The following is a 16,601-nucleotide window of genomic DNA, read 5'->3' on the forward strand; positions in this document are numbered from 1 at the left end:
GGAGACACGGGCTTTACAGAGGGGACAGTTACCACGAGGTCACGAGGGTGGGCCCCAGTCCAGCAGGACTGCGTCCTCATGTAAAGGGGAGAACCGGAAACAGACACGCACAGAGGGAAGGCCTCGGGCAGACACAGAGAGAGGACTGCCGCCCACATGCCGAGGACGCAGGCCTGGAACGGCTCCTCCCCTCCCGCAAGGGACCGACCCTGCCCACTCCCGGCTCTTGCGCTTCGGGCCTCCAGAACGGGGACACGAGACGTTTCGGTTGGCTGAGCCGCCCTGGTACCGTGTTGCGGCAGCCCCAGCAGATGCCCGCAGGACCTAAGAGAATGCTAACGAACAGCCAGCCGGTGCTTCCATCCCTAGGCAGCAGGCAGTCGTGGCAGAGCCCCAGGGATGGCTGCTGGGGTCTCTCCAGAGGGCTTCTCACCCGCAGCAAGTCCGAGCAGAAACGAATCCTTACGTCCTACCTCCGCTCTGTCTTCCCATGGGACTAGAAGTTTTGTCAAGGCATAGGGCCACCCACAAAAAAGACTCTGCTCCGTAGCTTGCCTTGAGGTGAGGTGTGACCATGGAACTGAATTCCGGCCAATAGGGTGTGAGTGTGTTACACATGTGTCAGCTTTTGGAACTTTCTTTACAAGACAGATGACAGGTACCCTTGGTTCTTCCCCCCCTTTCTCCTTTCTCTATCCCATGGCCTGGGATGTGATGTGATAGCCGGAGCAGCCATCTTGGATCATGAGATGACTTCAGGAATGGAGGGCCCACAGAGCTGAGTGACCTGAGGGGCCTTCACAGAGCTGGGCTGCCTCCGTCAACTGTGGCCTGCTTTCCTCAGGACTTTTATGTCACAGTAAGATAAACTTGTGAATGATGTAAGCCACTGTTGTGGGGAGGGGGTTCTGTTACTCCCAGCTGAACTCAATGCTGATAGGTTGTGATGGTAGGCCCCAGGGGCCCAGGGCACTCCTGGAAGATAGGAGGAGGGGTGCACTCCCGGGCACAGGGTGGCTGGTCAAGCTCCCCCCAAGTGATGGAGGCAGGAAGTTAAACCTGCTTTTCAGATTTCACTAAGAAAATTGAGTCCAGCCCCACCTTGGTTTCCCCCCACCCGGCAGCTGGGCTGCCCTCCCCTCCTCCCCCTCTCTGGGCACAGCAGGCATTTGCAGACAAACCTGGTAAGCCCGACCAATGCCTTCTCTTGCTACCAGCCTGTCCCTCCAGTCCTGCAGGCTCCTTTCCAGGGGATGGCACCTCCCAGGCTCAAGCCAGAAACCCAAGCGTCCCCTCTGGCTCTGTCCTGCCTCCCATGCTAGAGGCTCGCTGCACACACACCCTGGGCTCACCTTCTCCCCAGCTGCCCTGCTCATGCCCAGGGTCTGTCCTCTTGCTAAAATGTGACACCAACCTGTCACTTCCCTGCCTAAGGCCTTCCAAAGGCTTCCTTCACTGTCAGGGAAAGCCCGGGCTCTCCCCGCCTGGCCCACAGGGCCCTCCCTGCCACTGAGCCCCAGAGCCTGGAGAGGGTGTCCAGGGCCAAAATGAGCGCCCCCTGCTGGACACCTCCTGCTGTGCCTGGCCTCCCGGGCCTAGGGAGCTCAGGGCTGCCCTGATGGGTGGGGCTTTCTTGGGCACCTAGCACTTTGGACTCCTGGATGTCAGGGTCATCTTCATCCCTCGGGGGCCAAGAGGGAGGCAGGGGCGAGGGTAACAGCAGATTCCCCAGCTGAATCTTGGGACAAGGGCAACCAATCTAGGGCTCCCTCCCTGGCCACGTCCTCCCCTACCTCCTTCCCGCTGCAGGATGTGGTTCAGGTGCACGATGTCCAGAATGGCTTCCAGGTGCTGCTCCGAATAGCCTTTCCTTCGCATGTCGTCCACGGAGTCTGGGTAGATCACCTGGTCCCGCAAGGAGCCCACGGACATGTAGGGCCTGCCGGAATGCCGCACGTCAGCAAGGGCGGGCCTGGCCCTACCTCCCTGCTGAAGCCCTGTGCCTGAGCAGGCTCTGTCATGGGCCCTGGCCGCCGGGGGGCAGGGCCGACTCGAAGCCCGCAGACCCCCACCACCAGCCGCCCTGCATGCACACCACACGCTGTGCGCGTGCGCCAACACAGCCCCACACCGTACACCGCATGTGCGCACGCGCATCACACGGCCACGGCCACGGCCACGGCCGGACGGCAGGGGGAGGCCCCGTCGCCCCTCGGACGCTGTGCTCTCCTGATGCCCCAAGCCCTGCCATCTCCGGGGTGGGAAGGGGTAGGGGCCAGGCTCCGTCCCCGCCCCCTCACCTCTGAGGGATGTAGAACATGCGCTGCGGCGGGGGCTTGTAGAGCACGCCACCGTACGTGGGCCAGAGACCGCCAAGGATCCGGAAGAGAGAACTCTTGCCGCAACCGTTGGGGCCGGTGATGAGCAGGTGCATGCCCTCTTCCACCTGTGGAGGCAGCGCTGGTACCCGACAGAGGGGGCCTGCGTGGACCTCCCTCCTCCCAACTGTGGCCCACGCTCGGGTCCGCACCCAGGCCGGGAGGTGGGCCACTCTCAGTCTCTTGGTAAGGGACAGCGGGGCCTGAAGGATGACGTCTGGCATCCGGAGCCCCAACCAAACACCTGTTTTGGGTCCTGGCCTGGCCCCTAAGCCCCTGACATGCACCGGAGAGCATGGGGCCAGCATGAGGAAGGCCCCAGAAGGCCAATGTCACCCTCTCTCCCCTGCCGTCCCACGTCACTAGGACTCCCAGCGTCTTCGCTTCCCCAGCAGACTTGCTGTCCCTTGAGGAACGGTCCCGGGAAAGGTGCTTTCTTTCGAGTTCTAGGTGGACAGTACGAACCCCCAACTCTGTCTGTTCCTAATGCCTGGCCAATCTTCCTGCCCTCGTGGGCCTCTCTCTGTCCCCACAGGTACTAGGGTGCTGGGCAGATGCCTCTGTGACCCCTGGGCTCAGCGTCAAGGGCCTCGGGCTCCCCAGTTAGCCGATTACATGGTGCCCGCTGGTCTTATGGAAATGCCTGCTGTAAGAAAAAGGCCAGCTGAGCTTGGGGGGGAGTGTGCAAGAAGGAGGGGGTCAGACGGCAGGGCACCCGGGGCACAGCCCCCCTCCCCCATCGCCATGGTGAGTTCCGCTCTCGCAGGGTGTGACATAACAGCGTCAATACTGTGCAGTCCCCACGAGCTCTGAGGGAGGCACTGTTATGGATTGAGCGGTGCCCCAAGACCTCAGAGTGTGACCTTATTTGGAAAAAGAGACTTTGCAAATGTAATTAGTTAAATTTAGATGAGGTCCGGGGCGCCCGGGTGGCTCCGTCGGTTGAGCCTCTGCCTTCGGCTCGGGTCATGATCCCGGGGTCCCAGGATCGAGCCCCGCGTCGCGCTCCCTGCTCAGCGGGAGGCCTGCTTCCCCCTCTGCCTGCCCCTACCCCTGCTTGTGCTCTCTCTCGCTCAAATAAATAAATCAAAATCTTTAAAAAAAAAAAGATTCTATTAAAAAAAAAAATTTAGATGAGGTGTTCCTGGAGTGGGTGGGCCCCTAATCCAACGTGACTGGTGTCCTTATCAAAAGGAGTCATTTGGACACAGAGACATGCACACAGGGAGAAGGCCATGTGAGGAGGAGGGCAGAGATTGACGTGAGGCTTCCGCAAGCCCAGGAACACCACTGATGGCCAGTAAAGCACCCAAACTCGGAGGGGGCCTGAAGCAGACTCTCCCGCAGCACCCCAATTTGGCCTTCTGGCCTCCAAAACGGGGAGAGAAGCCACTCCTGCTGTTTGAGCCCCTCACTGTGTGGTCCTGTTACACTGTAAACGCCCTCGCGGGGGGCGGGGGGATGGGCCCCCCTCTTCCATGATTGATGTACAGGGGCCAGTGTGTCAGGCCTGGCTCTCCCCCAGTCAGCCAGCCTCCCTGGTCCCCTTCCCTGTGCCTCTCCCTCTTCCGCCAACCTTCTTGCCCCACCGCCTGGCCGATCATGACTGGGAACTGCTCCCCTGCCTTCCCCCACGTCTCCCAGCCCCAGAGGCTGGCTTCCGCCTCGCCTCCCACCCCAGCTCTTCTGTCCCAGTCACCCCCACCCCAGCTCTTCTGTCCCAGTCACCCCTCCTCACCCGACCTTGCTCCCTCACCAGTTGCGCCCTGGCAAGCCAGGGCCCCTGGTCTTTGCCTACTTGGCTGCCACTGGGCCTGCAGGGAAATTGTTCGCCTTGGATGAACCAGCCATTGGTGGCTCCCTGCCACACCCCAAGAGTGGCCGCGGCCAGGGGCGATGGGGATCACAGCACTGTCCCACGTTGCCTGGGTAACGAAATGTGCCCGGCCTCCAGCTGGCTCTCAGGACCCCTCTCAGTGGATCGAGGAAAGGAGCCTCCACTTGCACCACCAGGCACTGACCCTCCACTTGCCTCTTCCCAGTAACTCCCTGCCCAGCCATGGCTCCAACGGACCCAGCTCTGCAGCCAGGCTCACAAGGCCCCAAGGTCCCCCAGCTCCATGCTCCTGCCACTTCACTACCTTTCCTCTGCCTGCCTGCTGGGGGACGCCTTCTTCCTCATGCTGCCCATCCACCCTGAGGCTCCTGGGCGAAGCTTCCGGTGACCTCTACTCACCTCAGGGACGGGACCACCCTTCCTGTGGCCCCCATAGGATCCTGGGCAGCTAACCGGGGACCTTTGCAATGTTTAGGGGACCCGGCATAGGGCTTCCTGAGGGCAGTGCCCCTCCAGCTTACCTCTGGTTCCCAGTGCCCAGCCCAGGGATGAATGAATGACTCCCTCTCGCTTCTTACACTGACCCTGCCACCACAGGTCTCTCCTTCATTCCATCATTGCCTGACCCTGTCCAAAGCTCTGGCTAGGGACACAGGTGACTGGTGGGGGTTGGCCACCAGGGCTTCCTTCCCACAGACAGCCTCTGTAGTGGCTGAGAGCCCTCCCAGTGGGCCAGGCTGTTCCCAGCACACACCTACACTGGGGGCTTCTTGAAGCAGATGGGTGGGACCCTAAGCCCAGGTCACTGGAGGAATCTATTCCACCATAGTTGGAGTTGAACCTGAGTCCCCAAGTCCTGGGCTTCTCAGGGATGGGGGTGGGAGGTGGCAACGATGGGGCCGGGGCCAGGGCCAGGAGCCCTTGGATGACCCTTCGCTACTCTTGGTAATCGCTAGTCATTTTATGACTGCACTGTGACAGAACCAACAATCAGAGACATGTTCGCGTTTCACCTGGACCTTAGCCCACCTGCCAAGTGGATCTGGGGAATGACAACGTATGCAGGCCCAGTAGGCCAGACACCAAAGGTTGGGGCTTGCAGATGCAGAAGGCCAAGCCCAGGGTCCTGTAGCTCAGCCCAGCTCAGCCAACACTCCTGGGTCAGGCAACCCACCCCCCACCCTGTCCCATACTTGACCTACCCTGATATTGAGGCTGGCCACCACCACCTCTCCCGTGGGCGTGATGATGGGGATGTTCTCACAAATAATTCCCTGTTCCACATCTACCACTTGGCCTGGAGAGAGAATGCAATGAGGGAATACAGGGAGCAGCAACACCCCCTCTGCCTTCTGGTGGATTCCACGTGCCCATCCCCCCGCCCCCCCCGCAATAGCACGCCAGTGTGTGGTCTGGGGCCCCTCGGGAATATGGTGGGTCTTCCGTGAGCCCATCCCCAAACAGTGTCTGGTGCTGTGCTCTGGGCAGGGGAGGGGCAATGTCAATTCTCTGGCTTCTGGAACCCGAGGCATGGAGTCCACCCTTACGCTGTAAAACCCTCTGACACTGGCCCCTGCTGTGGTCTTGAACTTTCTCTTGCTGCCCACATGGGAGAGTGATCCCCTCTACTCAGGGACTGCATCTCCTTCTTTTGCAAAGAGAAATAAGAGAAATCTTGGCCAGAGCCCTGGGAAGGCACCGGCAAGTGAGGGGCTTGGCTGGCAGCTACTGCTCTGGGAAAGAAGGTTGCAGGGGCACAGCTCAAAGACCCTGCCTTCTGGGGGGGGGGCGTCTGGGGGGAGGGTGCCCTTACCTCGGATCTGCAGGGGCCCCTCTACACGGACACCAGACCTGGCCACAGCCCCGGGCCCTGCCTGAGGGTCCTCCGGCTCCCCGGGCCTCTTGAAATGGCAGTGCTGGACATCTTCGAATACCTGGAACATCTCGTATACTCGGGCTGTGTAGCCGGCCAGCTCTGTCACCTGCGGGGAGGGTGACCCTGGCTCAGACGCTACCAGCTGGGGGAGGGGTGGAGGCATGGCGGGGGGAGCGGTGCTGGGCGGGGGGGTACCTCCTTGTAGGATGACATGATCCGCTCGATGGCATCCGCAGCAGCTGTGAGGAGGTTGCGGGCAATGGTGAAGGCCTCTGTGCGCTCACTCACGAGCTCCTCCTCCTTCATCTCCAAAGCTGCCTTCTTCACTGCCTCCAAGTCTACGGAACACAGTGGGAAGGAGGGGACCGTGGAAAATCAAAATGGACTCACTAGGGGAAAGACGAATCTCTCCGGCAGATGGTGCTGGGACTACCGGGTGTCCACTTGCAAAAGAATGACCCCTACCTCACACCACCTGCAAAAACTAACTCATGGAAGAGCTGAGACTATAAAACTCTTGGGAGAAAGCAGCTGTACGTCTTTGTGAGCTCGGATTATGTATGGCACAGGCAACAGAAGAAAACCAGATAAATGAGCTTCATCAAAATTTAAACTTTTCGGGCATCCAAAGGAACCATCCAAAAAGCGAAAAGGCAACCTACAGACTGGGAGAAAACATCTGCAAATCACATATCCGATAAGGGTTTCGTATCCAGAATATGTAAAAAAACTTTTCCCATTCAACAACAAAGAAAACCCAATGAAACCATGGGCAAAGGATCTGAATAGACAATTCTACTGTATTTCCTAGATCTCCAAATGGCCAATAAGCACATGAAAAGACGCTCAACATTATTAGTCATCAGAGAAACATAAATCAAAACCACAATGAGATACTACTTCACACCCACTAGGATGGCTGGTGGGGCTGTAAAAGGGCGCAGCCCATGTGGAAACCGGTCGGCCAGTTCGCAAAAAGTTCAACCAAGAGTTACCACAGGCCCCAGCAATTTCACTCCCGGGTATGCATCCACGAGAAACAAAAAATACACGTTCACATGAAAACTTGTACACAGGTGATCACAGCAGCACTATTCATAATCATCAAAAGGGGCAAACGACCCAAATGTCCATCAACGGACAGATGCATAGACACTGTGATACGTGTATATAATGCAATATTATTTGGCCGTAAAAGGCAGTGAAGTGCCGATTCACCCTACAGTGTGGATGAACCTTGAAAACGTGATGCTGAGTGAGAGAAGGCCGACACCAAAGGCCACAGATTGTGTGATTCCATTCATGTGAAATGTCCATGAGAGGCCAACGATCCATAGCAACAGAAAGATGAGTCGGTGTTGGGGGCCGGGGAGTGCTGGGGAGGGAGTGACTGCTAATGAGTCTAGGGTTTCTTTCTGCGGTGATGACGATGTTTTGGACTTAGTGGTGATGGTTGCACAATTTCATCAATATATTAAGAACCACTTAATTAGGGGCGCCTGGGTGGCTCAGTCATTAAGCGTCTGCCTTCGGCTCAGGTCACGATCCCAGGGTCCTGGGATCGAGCCCCGCATCGGGCTCCCTGCTCCGCGGGAAGCCTGCTTCTCCCTCTCCCACTCTCCCTGCTTGTGTTCCCTCTCTCGCTGTGTCTCTCTCTCTCAAATAAATAAATAAAATCTTTTTAAAAAAAAGAACCACTTAATTACACACTTTAAAAGGCCGAATTGTATGGTATGTTAATTATATCTCAATAATCTGGATAAGAAATTGAGCCATTAGGCATTTGGCTTTCTTTTTGGGCAGAACCAGCTCCTTTCCCCTAAACTGTCCTCCCTCTGTCTTATACTAATGACGGCAGCCCCTCTCGGGGCACACCTGCACCTCATCATCCAACCCCCAGACCTGTTGTACCCCTGAGTCTTTCCAACACAAATGTCCCTTTTGGACCTCCACTGTTACCCCCATTTCTCCCTTAGCTCACCCCTCGACACTGTATTCTGGGGCCTCTCTGAGAACGGTCATCCTTGATGCCTCTCTTTCTCCCTGGGAGCCTGTTTCTGTCTTGACTTGCTTTTCTGTTTCAGTCTAGACCCTGTGGCTGCTTACTTCAATCATCTTCTGTCAGTGGTTTTGACTCCCCTGACCCTTAGAGCTCCCAGGAAGGCAGGGCTTTCACACAAGGAATGTGCTGGAAATGGTGATGGGGAGCAAGGGGGCAGCTGACTCTGAGGGTCCTGAGATGTGGGAGAGTGAGCAGTGCCCACTGGAGTATCCAGGGGAAGCTGAGGCTCCTGGGGCCAAAGTGGTAGGAAGAAAAGTCCTGTGAAGGGCCCAAGGACTCTACCCAGGGGCATATGTCAATTCAAGATGGAAGCCTCAGGGACATGATGGCAGGGGTGGGGTGGCAAGGGGCAGGAAGCCAGCTCAGGGCAGATGGCCTCCCGGGCAGTACCGGGTGGAAAAGGCATGGGATCGATGGCCTGACTGCCTTGCATTGCCTTTTCTTGGGCCTGAACCAGGAATCCAGGGAATAGGATGGGGTGGGGAGGGGGTTAATCCTGACAGTTTATGGTCCTGGGCCTGCCTTCCCACTGTGCCCCCCATTGACATAGCCTCCAACATGCAGGGGGGACATAAACTGTCCTCCCCAGATGTCCTAAAAGCCAGAGAGGGACTACACACTAAGGGAAAGGGTTTGTAGTTGCTGGGGGCATCCTGGCAACAGCTGGTACCTCCCTGGAGACAGAACTGACTGCCCTCTGTAGGTTCCCTCAGAGGCTAAGGCAGCTAAGACCAGGGCCCAGGGGCAGGATGCCAGGCAAGCTGTTCAGGGCAAGGCCATTCTCCCTCTGGGCCCTCCAGCCTTGCAGCTCCAGCAGGCTAGAAGGGCAAAGGTATCGAAATTTTCCCCCACTGGTAAGTGTCTGCCTCCTCCTATAGGTCCCCAGGGCTTTCAGCCTCCTCGAAGCACCCAGAGCCCTCACTAATCCCTGGGTACTAGGGACACAGCAAGGACAAAACAGACAAAAATCCCGGCCTCCATGGAGCATGCACAGCCTAAAGTGGCAGAGTGACAATAAACGAAATAGAGAAGTAGAGCAGACAGGGTGTGTGGCGTTGGGAGAGCAGCGCCGCGGGGAAGGGGAAGAGGATGGTGGGGGCGGTGGTCTCGGCAGAGGAAAGAGGGTTCCTGGAAGAGCTAGTGGCGCTTGCGAGGGCCCGGGGGCAGAAGCACTGCTTCCGGGGAATAGCGAGGAGGCCAGCAAGACAGAAGAGTGAGTGTTTCACATTTTCACAGGTAACTAACTATAAAGGGCCATGAGGCCAGGGACAAGAGCTCATCTTCTTTGAATTGCCCACAAAGTCTGGTGTAGCAGAGTCTCCAGAAAGTCCTAGGCTTTCAGAGGAAGGAGAGGCCTTGGGGACTAGATGGGCCCCAAGGCCACCTGTAGAGGAAAGTAGCTGCAGGCGCTTCCTCACAAAAACCACAGGTCGGTTTCCTCGTGGGTGGATTCCCATGTTCCAGGCCAGGGGTGCTGACTGGGTCTGGCGCCTGGGCCTAAATCAAGGCCACCCTTTATGTAAGGCCTTTGCGGTGGAAAGTAATAATCCCCCTCCATTTAGATCCTTCCCCTTGGGGGTTACCCAGAGAAGGACAGTTGAGGATACAGAAACCCCAAGGTAGAGACACAAATAGAGAGAGAATCAGAGACTTCGGCTCTGAAACAAGTCAGGCTCTCTCTCTTTACATGCAATTGAAAACCCTCTTACTGGGCGCCTGGGTGGCTCAGTCGGTTGAGCGTCTGCCTTGGGCTCAGGTCATGATCCCAGGGTCCTAGGATCGAGCCCCGCATCGGGCTCCTTGCTCAGTGGGGAGCCTGTTTCTCCCTCTACCTGCTGCTCCCCCTGCTTGTGTGTGCGTGCTCTCTCTCTCTCTCTCAAAAAAATAAATAAAATCTTAAAAAAAAAAAATAAAACCCTTTTACTACCAAATTGCATAAAATATAACACCTTTAATTTTTTTAATTTTTAAAATATATTTTATTTTTTTTAAGTAAGCTTTACACCCAACATTGGGGCTCCAACTCACGACCTGGAGATCAAGAGTCGCACGCTCCACCAACTGAGCCAGCCGGGTGCTTCAAAGTATGACACCTTTTCAAGCAGAGCTGTGCTCCAAGGAAAGCAAGGGAAACTTCCAGGAACACAAAGAGAAGCCAGCAACCAGGATGGGAGAACACAGAGAGGTTTCTCTTGTGCAGCTGGGGCTCTAGGTGCACTAAAGAAAAGGTCTCCTCTAAGAATCTGTAATTATGTGTCCGGAGTTCAAATTAATACCATCTCCAAGTTCAGGAAGCCCTCTTCTCCAAGCTGAGAAGCTAAGGTAAAATGGCCTTCAAGTGATTAATTGCCTGGGCAGGCATGCGTGGCCCAAGCACAAGCAAATACACACCGTGCTGGGGAATGACCCCTCGGGTTAGGCCACTCAGGGTTCCCACGGAAGTCTGGTTGCAAAACCCACAGGGAAACAATCTACCATGAGTGAAGAGCAGCAGATGGAAGATAAGGCTGGCCTAGATCCCCAAGAATTCTGATAATCAAATCGTTGGATAGAGACCATGGAGCATAAAAAGGAGCAGTCCAAAAGATGAGAAAAGCAGACACTTACGAAAACAGTTTAAAATTCCTATTTGAAAAGAAAAATGTCTGTTTTCACATTTTTGTGTGAAAGAGAAGCAAATAGAACTTATAGAAATAGTCACTGAAATTGAAAAAAAAAATTCAAGGGGTGCCTGGGTGGCTCAGTCGTTAAGCGTCTGCCTTCGGCTCAGGTCATGATCCCAGGCTCCTGGGATTGAGCCCCGCATGGGGCTCCCTGCTCGGCGGGAGGCCTTCTTCTCCCTCCCCCACTCCCCCTGCTTGTGTTCCCGCTCTCGCTGTGTCTGTCTCCGTCAAATAAATAAATACAATCTTTAAAAAAAAAGAAAAAAAATTCAAATCAGATGCTGCTGAAGAGAAAACGGATGGACCAGTGAGCATAAAAGATCTGCAGACAGTGCCCCTAATTCAGCACGGTGCTAGGTGGGAGACAGCCAAGTGGTGAAGAGTCGCAAAGGAGAGAATGAGAAGAAAAGAGTAAAAGGACAAGACCAAGGCAATATTTGAAAAGATAATAGCTGAGAAATTTCCGGAATGATGGAAAAATCTGAATATATGAAGGCCATACAACAAATCTCAAGCAGGACAAACAGACACCTACAGGTAAACACTTCATAGGGACACTGCAGGATGCCAGAGAAGAAAGTCTAAAAGTAACCAGAGAGACAATGCAGGCTGCCAGAGGCACTGAAGCTGATAACAGATTGTCCAACAGAGACAATGGGATATTGTCAAGGGGCTGGGAGAAAGTAACTGTCCGCCTTGACTCCCACACCCAACTAAACTTTAGTCTGGGAAAAGAGTAAAATAAAGATGTTTCACACAACAAGATAATCTCAAAGTTCCCATGACGAAAGCCTTGCAGAAAGAACTTCTAGAAGATATCTATCTGGAAGAAGGCAACTGGGCTGTGGAAAAGGACCGGTGAGCACAGAAATCGGTAACCAGAGGGGTGAATTTAAACCCACATTGACCCAATAAAGCAATAGCCAGGCATCAAAACAACAGGAAAGCAAACTTGACGCTGAGCTCCATCAAACATCAGCGTGGCTGGGCCCTGAATTAGAATGTTCTAAAGGACAAAATGGGAATCCTGATGATGCACTAGCTCAAGTGACAAGCAAGGTAGGCTTTCTTGTCTCCCTTCACCCCCACCCCAGGCCTTAGGGCCAAGGTCTATACCCGCTGCAACCTACTAGAGTTGTTTTAGGCACAGGAAAGCCAAGGCCCAGGCAATGAAGGAGCTGAAGCTACTTCCCTATCCTCCCACTCCCGGGTCGCAGTGAGCCAAGGACAGGACCAGGTGGGCAAGGGTGCGTGCGTCTGAGGAAGGGACATAAGGGCTTCCTGATTCCCAGTCCCCAGCTCAGCTGAGTGGTACCGAGGAGTGTGAAATGCTGTCAAGGGAAGACACACGCCAAGCAGAGGGCAACCAGGAGCTCCAGGAGAGTGTGACTTTTGCTGAGCTCAGGATACCGGCTGGGCCTCAAGGCCCTAGCAGAAGGCGCAGGTAGGTCAGCCAAGCCCCAGGGCCTCCCAAGCCTAGCACGTAGTGATCCAGGAGGACAGGAGAGGGTCCCTGCCCCCGCCCCTTTGGCAGCCGTGGCTCTCACCTGACTCCGAATAGCCGGTGGCAGTGATTATGGGCACGGCCACCATGAGCAGGCCCGAGGCGCTCCACACATACTTCATGAGGAACTGCTCCAGCATGATGTACCACAGGCGTTCCAGCAGGATAAGGTTAATCTGCGAAGCCAGGTCCTGGTAGGAGTGCTGCAGCAGGGCTAACTCCACCTGCGGGGGTGGGGGTGACAAAGAGAGACCAAAAGGCCTCATGGTAACTACCACAGGGGCCACAAGAGTCTCCAAGCACCACGCATACATGCTATGAAATTTGATGGCCAGGACAAGGTCAAGGGCTGGGGGTTACGACTGGGCCATATTTACAGGGGCCAGTTTTCAAGCTTTGGGACCACCTGACGTCATAGTACCAGGGGACAGTCGTAACGAAGAAGGGACTCGTCACCCCCACCTTCTTAGGCCCATTCCCATCCCTTCTTTCCACTACCTCTCTAGTTGGGACACTTACCATGCCCCTCTCTTTGCCCTGCACCGCTTCGGGACATCTTTGGGCAATTGCTGGGGGCTGCTGGCCTGAACTAAGCAAAGGGCAGCTCAGGAAAGCAAAAGGCAGTACTTGGTTTTGAGGAACTCGGTTCCAGAGTCTCTACTTTGGCCCCGCCTCCCCAACCTGCCCAGGGTCCCCCTGGATGAGGACCCTACACTGCATTCTCCCACAGAAACCTGGAGGGCAGGCTCCCAAGCCAGCCCTGCCCTTCCCTCCCCATGCCCGCACTGGCCAGACCACCCGCAACTTCAGGCTGCGGACACAGAGGTGGCAGGAACTGGGTCGTGGCAGGGTGGCCATTAGGTTGTGGGTTTCTTGGCTCATTACAGGGGGGTGTGCCCCAGGCCTGCCTCCCACCGCCAGCTGAGCACAGCTGCCCAGCCTGGCACCATCTCCTTTGTCCAGTACTTTCACACCTGACTCTCCACTTGACTCTCATCCCATGCAACAGTATGTGTACTCTCATGTCCACTGTACTGGGGACGCCAAAGCCCAAGAGGCAAAGGGACCTGCCCAAGCTCACACCGCTTGGAGGTAGCAAGAGGTGTGCAATTTGGACCATCCTGGCAGAGCCATTAGGAGAGAACCAGATTCTCATAAATGACGCTTTGACCTACTAAGAAAGGTTTACCTTGCTCTCAAGCCAGCAAGAGTTTGCATGTATGTGTGAGCGCGCACACGCGAATGAAATCTACATCAGCCTCCTCCCTGAGATCTCAATGAGAACAGAACACCGTGACGTCTGCCCTCCAGCCAGCCAGCCACCTCTGCCCTAACCTGTTGAATGGAGCCTGGGTCAATGTCCATAGGGACATCAGCTGGCGGAACTGGGGCGAGCCACACGCCTGCACAGTAAAGGCAATCAACCCCCCCCGCCACGAGGACCCATCACCCCACACCACTTTCCAGCCCTTTAGCCGAGGTCAAAAGAGACAGGCTGCGGACATACACCAGGGCCCTCCTGCCCCCACCATCCTGGTCTGGCACATGGACTGCCTTTGCATTGAGTCCAATCCTGGTTCCTGAAGTGAGCACGCCTCCTCTGAGCACCCTGGCAATCCAGGCTCGTGCTGGGAGCTGGCAGGAGTGCCCGCCGGGGCTGACAACGGAGCTGCGGATAACGTGCCAAGCGCCTCACCCAAGGCGGTGGCTGCCTGCCAAGGCCCTGCAGTCCGGCATGTGGGAGAGGAGATGGGTTGTGGCTGCAGACCAGGCATTTGCTCCTAATCCGGAGCCCGGCCTACACCCGGGATGCCCCCTCTGCCGAGTTTAGGGACAAGCCTTTTTGTAAAAACATCACGGCCTCTGCCCACTGTGCAGCCAATGAGGCAAGGTCCGGGGACAAGAGGCCACCTGACAAAGACAGGACACACAGGCCTTCAGGAGGCGGGTGCCACCGTGCCCCTCCCTTGAGAAGCCCTCGGAAAGCAGAGAGCAGGGCCCGAGGCAGCTGCAGCCCCAGGCAGGAGGAAGGGGCGGGGCTGAGGCGAGATAAAGGGAGCAGTGGCCCGGAGTAACCTTTCCCAGCACCAGGCTCCCGGCAGGCCTGGCCTGCTGGGGAGCTGCGCGCCGGCGACCCAGGCGGAAGGGCGGCCACGCGGGGGGTGGGGGGCAGGGTGGCTGCTGGGCGGGCAGGAAGTGCGTCCCGCCGCGCTGGCGGCCTGGGCCAGGCAGCCCTGGCCCGGGGCCTGGGGAGGCAGCCGGGGCCTGGGGAGGCAGCCGAGCAGGTAGCCAGGCTGGCCTGCGGGCTCAGGTGGGGGAGGCTTTGACCCCGAGTACCTAGCGCTGCCACCGCTGTGGCCGCGGCGCTGGGTGCTGCTCGTTAACCCCCGCTTGGGCTGAGTCATGCCCATAATGCCAGCCTGCCTGGCCCACCAGCTTGGCCAGATGCTGGCCTTCAAAGGGCCCGGGGCGGGGTGGGGGGCACGAGGGGCCAGGCAGCAGGAGGCCGCGCGTCCCACTGTCCCTGCTCCCAGATGGCAGGAGCCTCCTCCTGGCTGGCTGTAGGAGTGGAGCAGGCAAGGAGCTCCAGCATCTGAAACCGCTAGGATCCACAACTCCAGGGCCAGGCCAACCACATGGAGGAGGAGAGGAAGCAGAAGTGGCCTGGAGCAAGCCGGCAGCCGGCCCAGGGCAGTCCCCACCCAGCCTTCCTGCTTCTCCCTTTCTGAGCCTACGTCTGGGCTGCCCCAGGCCCTGCCGTCCCCAGTCTTCGTCTTCTGTGACCTCCCCACACCTCTGGCATTAGCCCCAGCCAGACCTGGACTTTCCACGCTGTCCATGGCTGCCCTGCCCCCTGGCCTCCCAGCCACAAGCTTTCTTCTGTGCCCAGTACCCCGACCTGCCCCACCTCGTGGCCCCCATAAAAGGCGATCTCCTCTGAGTTGGCCACCACTCGAGAGTGCATGTAGCGCAGCTCTCCCTTCCTCCGTGCCTCCTCTGCCACCAGCTCGCCAAACTTGGGTGAGAAGGCTCGCAGCACGTTGGCTGTGAGGAACACAACGAGGCCAGCAATGGCCGAGGGCCAGGCTGTGCCGGCCCCCCGGGAACGGGCTGCTCGAAGCAGGGTGTAGGCGGTCACAGCAACATCCAGGAGCGGCTTGGTGAGGTTGGAGTAGAGGTGGGCCACAGAGGCTGCAAAGGCCACCACGTCCTCCGTCAGGGACTGGTCAGGGTTGCGAAGCCGCCCGTCCATGTTGCTGACTCTGTAGTAGGTCTGCTGGGAGAAGTAAAGCCTGTAGGCGTGGGCCACTAGACGGCTGCGGAAAGACAGGGCCAGCTGGCCCTCTAGGTACCGGATGGCGCTGTTGATGAAGGTGGCAGGGAGAGCGATGAGGAGCCACTGCAGGAGCTGCCAGCCGAAGGCCTGTGGGTCCTTGCGCACGATGCAGCGGGCCAGCCGGCCGTCCAGGCGGGCCACATACACGGACAGGAAAGTCCGGCTCACCAGGGACGCCGAGTGCAGTGCCAGCAGCCCCGTTTCCCGGCACAGAGTCCTGGGGAAGAGCAGCCGCAGGAGCCCCAAGAGCCGCTGCAAGAACACCCGGTTCACGCCGGCCTTGGCCGCTGTGGCCCCAGAGACCTCCTGCGTGGACTCCCCTGCTGGTACCTGAGGGCCCCTGGTTGCAGCCAGGTATTGCCGCACCAAAGGGTAGATTTTGTGGGCTCCATAGGCCGTGAGGGCCAGGACCAGAGCTGTGCGCTTCAGCGTGGTCACCCGCGAGGACCGGGAGGTGGAGAGTACCGGCATGTCACCTGGGTTGGATGCACAGGGCTGGGACTGGTGCCTGAGGCAGAAGTCGAGGCAGGTGGCTGGAAGGGTTGTTGCTCTGACCCCCGGCTCCTTGTCTAGGCAACTGGAAACCTCGCAGTGGTCCCTGAGACTGTCGCGTTAGGCCACCGGGGCGGTGCTGGGGCCCCTGGTGCGGTGGGCTCAGGGCCCTCCAGGGTAGCGGCCTCTTCAGGCAGCCAAGGTGGAGAAACTTGTCAGGCCCCTAGCCCCTGGGGTCAGAGCCTCGGGGGGGAGGGGGGATGTCAGCAGAGAGGGCGTCTCTTCCTCTCCACCTCCTCCTCCGCCTCCTCCTCCTCTCCTGGTGGCGCCCCTCCCCGGGGCACCAGGCGCGTCCGTCCGCTCCGCAGCCTGGCTGAAGCCGACAGTGACTCCACCACCCACCCCTCCCCAGGGGCAAGTCGGGGGGGGAAAGGGAGGAGGCGGAGGAGGGG

The 16,601-nt window shown here is 57.6% G+C and overlaps 1 protein-coding gene across 1 annotated transcript; it reads right to left on the minus strand.

Annotated features, from left to right (window-relative positions):
- Positions 1 to 1,131: 1,131 nt before the first annotated feature.
- On the minus strand, positions 1,132 to 16,542 carry ABCD1 (ATP binding cassette subfamily D member 1). Its single transcript, XM_081808063.1, has 7 exons — positions 15,229 to 16,542; positions 12,364 to 12,544; positions 6,287 to 6,429; positions 6,029 to 6,197; positions 5,418 to 5,512; positions 2,301 to 2,446; positions 1,132 to 1,939 (listed from the first exon to the last, which is right to left on the minus strand). Exons 1-7 carry the CDS (start codon positions 16,126 to 16,128, stop codon positions 1,642 to 1,644), a joined length of 1,932 nt encoding a protein of 643 aa, XP_081664189.1. The 5' UTR covers positions 16,129 to 16,542; the 3' UTR covers positions 1,132 to 1,641.
- Positions 16,543 to 16,601: the final 59 nt, after the last annotated feature.

This window comes from Leptonychotes weddellii, chromosome X, assembly GCF_054177405.1.
Source record: "Leptonychotes weddellii isolate Sample4059 chromosome X, ASM5417740v2, whole genome shotgun sequence".
NCBI classification, from domain to species: domain Eukaryota; kingdom Metazoa; phylum Chordata; class Mammalia; order Carnivora; family Phocidae; genus Leptonychotes; species Leptonychotes weddellii.

What these genes read in the sequence shown, in the direction of transcription:
- ABCD1 (XM_081808063.1), bottom strand. Translation starts at nt 16,128, where the DNA reads ATGCCGGTACTCTCCACCTCCCGGTCCTCGCGGGTGACCACGCTGAAG. An exon ending in GGGGCCCCTGCAGATCCGAG is followed by an intron (nt 5,513 to 6,028) that starts GTAAGGGCACCC and finishes TTCTCTCTCCAG; the next exon opens with GCCAAGTGGTAGATGTGGAA. An exon ending in ATGTTCTACATCCCTCAGAG is followed by an intron (nt 1,940 to 2,300) that starts GTGAGGGGGCGG and finishes GCATTCCGGCAG; the next exon opens with GCCCTACATGTCCGTGGGCT.